This window comes from Apus apus, chromosome 1, assembly GCF_020740795.1.
Source record: "Apus apus isolate bApuApu2 chromosome 1, bApuApu2.pri.cur, whole genome shotgun sequence".
Taxonomy (NCBI): Eukaryota; Metazoa; Chordata; class Aves; order Apodiformes; family Apodidae; genus Apus; species Apus apus.
In genome coordinates, this window is record NC_067282.1 from 22,507,714 (window position 1) to 22,518,984 (window position 11,271).

An 11,271-nucleotide genomic window follows, 5' to 3' on the forward strand; every position below is an offset into this window, starting at 1 on the left:
GAGGTCCTTTCCAGCAACAACTCTCAGATCCTTATTTTAAAATAATTAATCTATTAACTATGGTATTCCCCTCCAGGAATAGCAGTTTCATGATTTCATGTTTTCTTCAAGTGAAGACTTCAGTCCATTATACATGTACAAACTGATTTACCAAGTGCCCATGAGAAAACCATGGCCATCCTGGAGAGCTTCAGAGGCTTCAGTCACCTCCCAACCATCACTACCATTTGCAGAGTAGGAACACATGTTCTTTTTCTCAGAAAGTAGCATCTGTAATACTATATTACCTACCCTCTCCAGCCTTGAGCATGCTGTTTGTTATCACTGTGCTAACCCCAAAGGTACCAGCAAACACCGTGCCTGGCTGCTGGGAAAGCACTTGCTGCTCATCTTTTAAGATCAGGTGAATCCTCCAGCTTACTCCTGTCAACATCAAGCACCGGGAACAAAGGCACAGTATTACAGGGATCTCATTAAGTATGTTTGTTCCAAGAACAAAATGTGTGTCTACTTTCCTCTGATGGCCTGGGGAAATAAAAAAGCCCTTCAGTACAGAACATTTATTTGTAGCCAGTTAGGAGCATCTGAATGGGTAATATCCAGTTTAAGAATAAAAAAATATTAAAATTTATCTGTCCTAACCTTTCTGAATTGGAAACCTTGTCAACAGCATCATCCTTCTGTTTGAAACAGAAAGCAGGGATGTACATACCTGAAAACACCAACACACACACAAATAAACACCCCTTAGGATATTAAGTGAGCCATTTAACTAAATATTTAAAACCTCTGCAATTATTAGTTTATTAGTATCATCCAGGATTCAGATGTTCAATATTTCTCCTGAAGTTATACATAAATGCAAATTGAAATAAGAATCTGAAAGTCAAAATTGTATAACAAAACAATACTCCATCACAAAAGCGTGTAAAATTACAAGAATGCTTTTTTTTTCTTCTTTTAAACACTGGCACTTAAGAGAACCATAATTTTGTAACCACAAAATTGCCAAATTGTCCCCTAAACTGGTAAGCAGGTATATGTGAAAATAGTTACAGTTGCCAGCACTTGAAGTTTTACTAAATCTGCAAAAAAACCCTTAGCTTTGGTTTTGGAAGAGAACTATATTTGACCAAATTAGACATTGTTGGTATACCATAAACATTTTACTTTTTAATGCAAAATTTAATAAAATGTACTTTTCCATACAGCTATAATTAACTTAAAAATGGGCAAACATCAAGAGTGCGGTATAAAACCTAACAGGAAAAATACATCTTATCTCATTTTCAATTTGAGACAATATACAACTTTGTTTAAAGGGCTAAAACTAGAATTTCAAGAATACAAATATGAATTTACATAGATTTAACAAATAATAATGGTACCATTTATAGAAATCTTAGAAAGAAAAAATCATTTCTCATGGGCCATTTGCTACCAGGAGAGTTTCATGGTATAAAGCCCGTGGCCATCACCAGACCAGTCACCAAAAAATAATATGGTAATTTCATGCTTTTAACTTTACACATTTTAGGTACGCTCATCGCTCAAGTGTTCAGAGATTTACAAATACAACTTCCATTACATGGTAACGGAGTCACACATGTAAATTTCTCTACACCAGATGGACATACACTCTTCCTATGGGTCCTTCTAGGACAAAATTTAACATTCCCTCCCTCCCTGCCCTCCCAACCCCCCAAAGTATTTAATTTCTGTAAAATTGAACTCTATACTTCTCAACTCTCCAAGACTGGTAAACTCATGCAACTCAATAGAATATTACATTTCACAAAAATCTGAACGACTATCAGCTTGTTGAGATTGAATGTTTTGTTTTGTTTCCAGTTATGGAAGAATATTCTTTCCTCATATGCCTACGTATTTCTTTTCTTACCCTATCATGATTATGCAGGGTATGCAGATCAAAGCTTTGTTTATCAGCTGGTTATATGAAAGATGAAAACTGTAATATTCCCGTGATCCCAAACGGGTGTTCAATAAAGCAAAAGATGAGTTCCCCTCAAAAAAAAAAACAAAACAAAAAAAAGAGAAAAGAAAAAGTATGATTTTTTCAAGGGCACCTATTAAAAGGACAACAATACTAATAAAAAAATTGTATTTACTTAGAAGCAATTCAGAATGTCAACAAAACAGCTGCAACTTTTTTTTTTTTCCTTTTTGCAATTACAGAGTGGTATTCAGTTAACAGAACAACAATTAATTTTTATGATGCATTGGAGACAACTGAAGATGAAAAATGAACTACATCCCCAAACATAACTAATTTGTGCTGTGCACCAACAAGAACCTGCTTTAAAACTCCCATGCCAATTTACAACCCCCACACTGTACCAGGCAAGGTTAGTGGCCATTGAAATACCACTAAGGACAGGGCTATCTAAAGACACATTCGGTAGTGTGTTAACTATACAAAAAAAGAGACACTGTACAGTTTAAAAACAAATCTTACACAGCCTTACATTTCAAATTTTTTTTTCTTTAAAAGGAGTGAGTTGTGTACAGGGGGGTTAAATGCTTTATAGACAAGAAAGAAATTGCTCTAAAAGAGACTTATTCATCATCGTCATCATCTTCCTCCTCCTCCTCTTCCTCCTCTTCATCATCTTCATCTTCTTCGTCTTCATCCTCGTCTTCCTCCTCCTCCTTCTTCTTCTTGCTCTTCTCAGCCTTGGCAACTACTTTTTTGCCCACATCGACCTTCCCTTTGGCCCGGTATGCAGCAATATCCTTGGAGAAAAGCAGGAAGAAACTCTCAAAAATGTAACCAGCCAAGAGCTCAGAGTAACTTCCAAATGGTACCTGTGATAACCAGAGCCACCCAGGTATCTGCCCCCTCTCCACATGCACTGGGGTAGCACCAGGAGCTGGAGCTTCAGTTACAAGGTGAACTCATGCCCAGTGATTCCCAGAAAGAAAGGGAAAGCCTCTAACACAGAAATCATACGGGCTCTGGCACATGCTGCTCACAGCTGTTGAGGAATCTCCATTGTTAGGCTTCTAGGAACAGGCTGAAAAAGCTGCTGCCTTGGGTAGTAAAGGCACAGCTGAGGCACCATCCCATAAGGAAATGAAGTAGGGAGACCTCTTAAGGTCCCTTTCTAGCCCTACCTCCTATGATGCCTAAAGAAACACAGGAAAATCCTCATTTGAGGCACAAAATCGTAATTAGCCATCCGAAACACATTACAGTGACATGGCCTAATATTTGCAATGTTATGCCTCAGCAAAGAGCAATTACACAGAATCCTGCCTAACTGAAGTTTACAAAATAAAAGGTATAAGAACTTGATTAAAGGGTAGACAGTGCCACCTTCTGCATGCAATAAATTTATTCTAGTGGTTTATGATACACAAAATTCTGTTCCTGCTATAGAGAAGTCAAAACTGTACCTGCAAGACCAAGCCAGGAAAACAGTTATAGTTCCTGACTTTGTGCCAGAATAATAGAGAAAGTCACAGGACTTAAACATAACAGCTCCAGAGAACATCAACACCTTTATGCAGATGGTCCAAATCTTCAAATATTTCCCACCCAGGTAAACATTACAATACTAATCTTACAGTTGCCTCAGACTTCCCTAAAAGCTTAACATGAAATTTTCAGAAGACAGGGTAACTGTGAGTTAAAGGCCAAGCAGTGTTTAATACTGAGTAACGCACTTCAAAACCTCATTTGGAAGAGAAAGGAATAAAGACAATACCAGTATAGATTAAAACATATGGGAATAAAAATTAATAATTCCACCATAGAAAAAGTCTCTTATGAGTTGCCTTGGCTGTATATACAATTATTATACTGAAAGCTTAATTTGCACAGGAAGGACAATACGGGAGAGCTTCTAGACCTGCAGTTCCTCTCCAGCACATAATTAGGGCTCAGAGGCCACCTTGCTCACTACAATGCTGCAATTTTAAAGTGGTTTTGTTTGCCCGCAGGAGAAATACCCAGAGGAAGGTCACGGCACACAAATGGATGTATGTGGTATACATTAGTTATAGGTGGCTGCTGACCCATTCACTGTACAGCCTCATCAGGGGATGCTAACATTTATCCCCTCCTCCCCTGGTTTCCTCGTGTTCGGATCGGAATCTGCCTCTGGAAATAAAAACACAGGTAGTGCTACCCTGTGTGCACAACACGTTTCTACAGCTCCAAGAACAATGCTGGGGTTTGGCTTTAATAATTCAAGAAATAGTATGACATGCTGCTTCATGTGTATTATTAACTGCGTTAATTACTAGAAAGGAGATGGACCCAAACTAGTTACAGGAAAACACACATCTAAAACTAGCATCTCATTTGTGTTCTGACATTATCCCAAGAATAAACTAAAACCAGCATCTGATTATCAATTATCTTAATGTTCAGGCATGTTCATCAATACAGCACCTCCAAAACTAGGCAGAATCATTCTTTCCTGGTGTTACTTAATACTACCAACTTAACTCAGCTACTGCTGTGACCTATTGTTTTAATAACAATACAGACACCATAATATCTATTAAACCATCATTGATGGCCCTGAATTACAGACTACTGCAAACAGTTCAACACAAAGGACTGCAATTTAGTGTTACGGAAATAAACTGTATGCCCCTTTATGTGGTATTTTCCAACCAATATAATGAAATGCCATTAGCACATTGTAATTTGCCACATCAGGTTATTGGTGCACACAAGAAGGGGAAAGGCATCTAAACTGAGGCTTGAGCTCCCCAGACCATCTCCATGAATGTCAACGTTACCTTTTCATACTTCTCCTTCAGTTTAGCAGCCTTCTTCTCATAAGGCTGTTTATCATCTGCAGCGGTGTTGTTCCACATCTCTCCCAGTTTCTTTGCAACGTCCCCAATGGACAGACCGGGATGTTCTCCTTTGATTTTCGGACGAAACTCGGAGCAAAACAAGAAAAAAGCCGAACTACAGAGGAAAGAAAAGAGACAGGAATTGTTTTAATTTTAGACTTCGTTATAACAGAAAATGTGACCTCTGTTAATCTTAGGAGAGTTTTGGAAAAGCACCTAAAAGTGAGACAAACGTTCATTACAATGGAAGGTATTAGGACTGAATGAATTTGAGAACTTAACCCATCCTTGTCTCTTAACACCACACATCTGGTCCCATTTTTGGCAGGAGCCTCAGAAGGGCAACTCTCATATACTACATAAATAAAAAATCTTAAGAAAGAAAATACACGAATGATACCAGGAGAGCGAATACTATGTCAGAACTGTTGAAGGCAAAGAGGCTGCAATATTTATTATGAAAATTAAGATTTCCAGATTACAGTAACAGTCCAAATACGAACATCAACTTGTACAGGAAGATCCCTCTTCCTTTCAACATTAGCTCCATTTAAAATGCACACAAAAATGTATTGCTACAAAGTTAAGTTCTAGTGTCTAGTTCACCAGGTGAACTTGAAGTTAGTAGCCTTTATGCAGTGGGTGAAGTTTTAATTCTCTCTTCAAGCTTCTTCTTGTGCTAGATCATCCCTCTAACCTGTTCTGTTATCCTAATTTTAAACGAACTACCCATCAAAAATCCTGCACAAACCAACAGGTGGGAAGAGCAGGATTTAAAAATCTTTACTGCCATTTTACACTAGAATTACTCTCTTTGACAGATATTGGAAAAATCAGTCAGAACTGTGTGTTGCAAATTTTTGCACCTGCTTCTAAAGGCTGACTTCACTACAAATTAAATTAAGAGGGCCAACCTGAAAGCACAAACCTGTAATTCGTAACTAAAATTTCAACCTATCTTTATACCCCTGATCAGGAAAACGACGCAGTCTTTGATTTCTGAAGCTCCTAAACCTGGATAAAATGATCATTTTACAGATACACTCCAGCGTGATGGTCCCAAACAAGATAAATCTACTTACAAGAAGAAATCTACTTACGGAGGCCTCTTCGGTGCATTTGGATCCTTGAACTTCTTTTTTGTTTCCCCCTTAGGTGGTACATAGTTTTTCATTTCTTTTTCATAACGAAGCTTGTCAGCCTTTGCCATATCTTCAAACTTCCCTTTCTCCTTAGAAGACATAGTCTGGAAGGAAATGAGAATATAATCACAGAGTGTTTTGAGGTTGGAAGGGACACCTGAGGATCAAAGTATGATTTTAACCAAGTCCACTCCAAAATTTCAGCTGGGGGAGCTAACGGTAAGGCAAGAACAATGGATAGTTACCACTATCCAGAAAACTCTACTTCATACTTAACTACAACTTGAACTTCTAAAGAACGTATTAACAATCTTGAGCAGACTTCCACACAAAGCAGTCACTTAAGGTTCTGTGGTTTTCTTAAGCAGTTATTCCTACCTTCCATCGTTCTGAGCACTTTTTTGAGAACTCTGAAAAGTTCACTGAAGCATCTGGATGTTTCTTCTTGTGCTCCTCCCGGCAGGTTTGCACAAAGAAGGCATATGAAGACATTTTACCTCTCGGCTTCTTAGGATCGCCTTTGCCCATTTTTGCTGATTTTCTGTCACAAGGCAAGGAAGACACCTTTAAAACTTTTTACAAACTTAATGAGGGAAGCAAGCCACGACGAAGGGTCAGAACCCGTCAGAGCAGTACTCCAAAACCACACAACAGGAAGATGCTTCTCTTACAGAAAATTTATTGAAGATTTCTGACTTAGCCATTTGAGGTGACCTGGGCACAAGCAACCTGAAATCTCACAGGACCTTCAAAATGTGCAGTTCTGGTCTCTGTAAGCAAAAATGCCCTTTCCAAGCACTTGGACAGGAAGTATCAGCATCAGTGCAGTGGAGACTGCACTCCCTGATTACTGCTAGTGTACCAATCCTACACTTGGAAGGAATGAATTATACTCAAAGACAGGAAAAAGTACCTGAATATCCTGTCTCTGGCTGGCTTTACGGGCTACTAATTTTTTCTTCCAAAAGCTCGTGTTTCTAGGCCCTTCCCATAGGCCTTGGGTACTCATTTGCAAAAGATATATGTACATTTTTTTTATTATTATTTTTGTATGTCATGTATTATCACTCTCCTTTCAGTGTACTGCAAAAACCTATCCTCTCTTTGTACATATACCGAGAAATACAGGAGTGAACACTGCTCTGAGTCAAACATGTTATAACCAAGCCAGGGACGCTACAAGTATGACATTTACATATGAGTAGCAGAGCTGTGCTCAGCCAGAGGACTGATTCTTTCAGGGACTGAGAGGGAATGAAAAATACCTCCCTGGAACTTTCACACCCAAGTCAGACATTCAGAGTATTTCTTCATAGCTCCCTGGAAAAAGCCACTTGCACCCTGACAAACTCTGCTCTTCAGCAGGAATTAAAGGGGGGGGGGGGGGGAGCGCAGGCACCGCCTCCGAGCGCTGCCACAGCAGCAGTACTTCCTATCGGTTTGGCGGATAGACAGAAACAGATTTCTGCTCTGTGACTAAACACGTCCGGTTTGAAGTTTCTATCAAGTAAACAAGAGGGCTGAAGCACCAGGAGCAGCTCCTGCCTGCCCTGGAGAGGCTTCCAGCGGCAGCCGGGGCTGGGCCGGCGGCCGGGCCCCTCCCCGCTGGCCGGGGGGACGGGGCAGGGGGTGCCGAGGCGTGCAGAGGCTGCGGGAAGAGGGACCAGGCGCCGCGACCTGGGCTGGCGTTTAAAAGCCTCTTCCCGCCATTTTGGACGTTTCCCTTGGGAGGGGGCAGAGGAAAACTTCGGAAGTGCCCTAAGAGACCTGCTGGGGGTGGGGGGGGGGGAAGGAGGAGGGGAAAAAAAAAAAACACCACAACAATAAAAAAAATAAAGTCCCGTTATTAGGGAAAAGCTGCGAAGTTTGATGGTGTGCTCAGGCCAGGGCTGGCAGCCAGCGGGCGGCAAGCACATGCTCAGCAGCCGGCCCGGCGGGGCTGCGGCTGCCGCAGGCGGCGACCCCCGGCTCCAGCCGCCGGGAGCAGCCCCGGGACGAAGCGGCGCCGTCCCCGCCGTCCCTCCACGGCGGGGCGCGCCGGGCCCGGGCCTCCCCGCTCCCCGCAGCCATGAGGCCTGGCCGGCGGGGCGAGGCGCGGCCTGCGCCGCCGCAGCGGCGGGAGCGGCCGCCACGGCGCAGGCTCCTGGCGGAGGAGGTCACCCGCCGCCGAGGCTCCTTCCATTTTGTGCGCTGAGCAGAGCGAGCCGCCCCCCCACCCCTCCCCCGCCACCGCACCCCCCCGCGGCCCGGCGGGCGGGGCGGGAGGCCAGGCCCGGGGACCCCCGCAGAGGGGCCGCGGCGGGGCCGGGCGGCGACCCCCGGCCCGCGGGGGCGGCGGCAGCGGCGCGGAATGGCCGCTGCTGAATGGCCGCTGCTGGCGTCGCCCGCGCCCGCCGCCGCGCAGAGAACATGGCTCCTTCCTCCCTTCCCTTCCCTTTGTGTGAGCGCGCCCGCTACCCTGGCGCACACGCTCAGCCATTGCAGCCGGGGGAGGGCGGGCGGGCGGGAGAGAGACGGGGGAGGTAGGCGGGGGGGTGCGGGGGCTGGGGCGGCCGGCGCGCTTCCAGCCCGAGCCCCGGCGGAGCGGGCAGCGCCCCGGCGGGGACCCCCGCTCGCTGCCGCGTCCCGCCGAGCCGTGCAGCCCCCGGGCCGCGGGCCCCGCGCCCGGGCGAGCGGCGGCAGCTGGAAAAAAAAAAAAAGTTCCCCCGAACTGCGCCCCCGCCCGCCCGAGCGCCTCGCTGCTCCGCCGCCGCTCGCCTTGTTTTCTCGCTCACGGCTCCCGTCAGCCATGTTACAGCCGGGCGGCCGCGGGGCCAGCGGCTCCTCGGCCCGCACCCCGGTGCCCCCGGGCTCCCCGCGGCCCCGCCGGCGGCCGCCGGCGCAACGCGGCCCGCCCGGAGCCCCCGCCGCCCCGCCGCGCCGTGCCCGGCAGCTGCCCCGCCGCCGCGGCGATGGCTACGGCCGGGCACCCTAAGCGGCTTACGGCGGGGCACGGCGCGGCCCGCGCCCCCCGCGGCGGGCGACCCCCGGCCGCCCGCCCCCCGCCCGAGCGGCTTTTCTTCGCCCGCTCCCCTTTCCTCCCTCCCGCCGCCCCGCTCCCCAAGTCACCCGGCGCCCGCGCCCCCGGCGCCCCCGCCCCGCCCCGGCCGGGGGGCTCGCCGCCCCGCCGAGGGTCTCCCGGGCGCAGCCCGGCTCGCCTTTGTGTGCCGGCGCCCGAGCCGGCGCTGCCCCGCGCCCGGCGGCCAGGCAGCGGCGGCGGCACGGCGGGCAGCGCCGGCTCACCGCCCGGCTGCGAGCGGGCGGGCGAGCGCGCCCGGCCGGCCCAGCGGCCCCCGGCGCGTACTCACCCGTGTCAGAGTCGGCACGCAGCCCTCGCTCGGCCCCGAGCCCCAGAGACGCTAGCCCGGCCGCCCGCCCGGCCCCAGCGCTGCCCGAGCCCCCGTGCAGCCCGGTGCACCGCAATGGCTGTGAGAGCGGGATCGATACGCAGCCTCCTCACACTCTCAGCGCTGGTAACATTACTCTCAGCACAGCCCCGTCCCCATTGGCTGCCGCCAAGCCAGCCGGCGCGCCCATTGGCCCAGGCCCTTCCATTGTCCTGACCAGAGCGCCCCGCCGATTGGGCGCGGCGCGGGACACGTCACTGAGGATTGAAAGGGCGCGCAAATATAAAAGTGAGCGGAGGGCCCGGGCGGCGGCGCGAGCCGAGCTGGGAGCGGGCCTGGCGCTGCCTCCCGGCCCGCCGGCAGCGCGGGCTGCCCCGCACTGCCCCGCAGCGCCCCGCGCCCGGGGGCCGGCCCCGCCGCCCGGGGGGCCCCGCCCGCCTCCCTCCCGCAGCTCCGGGAGGGGCAGGGCGCAGAGCTCCGGCGGCGCCGCCGCCGCGCTCCCCCCCCCCCCCCGCAGCCCGCCCCGGGCGGCAGCTCCCCGGGCGGCCGCGCCTCTCCTCTGGCTGAGGCGGGGCCGGGGCCGGGGCCGCGGCGGGGCTCCGGGAGGGCAGCCCGCCTTTCCCCCCTCTCCGGGCCGGTCTGCAGCCGCGGCGCTGGCTGCGGCGGGCGCGGTTCTGCCTGCGCGCACCGCGTTGCGAGGTAATGCGGGGTGCGTTGTGTTTCGTTTGATTTCGTTCTCTCAGAAGCGGGCAGGTTGTCTGTGAGAACCAAGCATGGGAAGGCCTGGGGTGACAAGGGGTGGCCAGGCAGCCCCAGCGTTCCCAGTGCTCCTGGAACGACGCCCCAGCCCGGGCATCCCGGCAGAGAGGCGGGCTGAGCTGGAAAGCTGGGCCACGTCCCGCCTGCCCTTCGTTGCCCTCTCCCTGCTTTTTTATAGTCGCTCACGCTGTACGAACCGTCTTTGGAGGGCTATGGAACAGAAGGAATACCCCTTTACATCTGCTTCGCCGTTCTCACCTCCTTCACTGGTGCAAACGACGCTGGCAGGAGACCTGTTGTGGTAAATCCAAAGCACCGACCTTCCCCCAAAGGCGAGATGATCAGTGCCCGCGCTGAAGTAACAGAGGGAACTGTGTTCAGGCGTTTAGATTAAAAACTCTTCTTACCATACAACTTGTTAACTGCTGGCGATAGGAGTAGCAAGTAACACTCAAGAGATGAGCCATGTGATCCTTAGTGTTCTGTAGGCTGCCTAAATGTGAAAATAGGAGAAATTCTCATCTGCCAGACCACAGACCCTTCCAAAACTTCATGGGTAGGAGAAGATGTTGAGAGAACGTAATAATTAAGTGGATTGTCAAAATCAACTGTTTACACATGACCACTTGTGAGCTATAATAAAATGTAAGTATTATCATCTGACAAACTAATTGAGAAAGTGTATTTTATTTGCTTAACAGTATTCATCAGCAGGAATATACTACAGTGAAAAGTGAATCCTAAGACATCATGTTTAAGGTCATAAGCAAAACGAGCCCATAAATTCAAGAATAATAAAACCATGCACCCAACACTGCTTGCTTAGCTCTTAGTAAGACAGAAACCTAGACAACACTAGTCTTTTGCCTTTAGGCCTATGCAAACAGAAAGTTGTACAAATACTAAGAATTACAAAAAAAGCCCCAAAGCCACATCTTAAAGTCATAATCATACCAATTTCCAGTGCAGCCAGGCCCAAGTTCAATACACTAGCTTCCTCTTTAGACACAAATGTGATTGAAAAGAAACCACTACAATTATACTAGTACTATCTTAGCACAGACAATTTTATGCTGGGATGGCTCAATTCTTTACTTCCTTGCATTCATGTTAGGTGGATTGATTAATTTTAATTGTCTCAGTATAAGAGT

General features: G+C 48.6%; 1 protein-coding gene across 1 annotated transcript; it reads right to left on the reverse strand.

Moving 5' to 3' along the window:
- Positions 1-779: 779 nt before the first annotated feature.
- On the reverse strand, positions 780-9,521 carry HMGB1 (high mobility group box 1). The gene is made up of 5 exons (XM_051644099.1): positions 9,323-9,521; positions 6,354-6,516; positions 5,934-6,079; positions 4,774-4,948; positions 780-2,754 (listed from the first exon to the last, which is right to left on the reverse strand). Exons 2-5 carry the CDS (start codon positions 6,501-6,503, stop codon positions 2,578-2,580), a joined length of 648 nt encoding a protein of 215 aa, XP_051500059.1. The 5' UTR covers positions 6,504-6,516; positions 9,323-9,521; the 3' UTR covers positions 780-2,577.
- Positions 9,522-11,271: the final 1,750 nt, after the last annotated feature.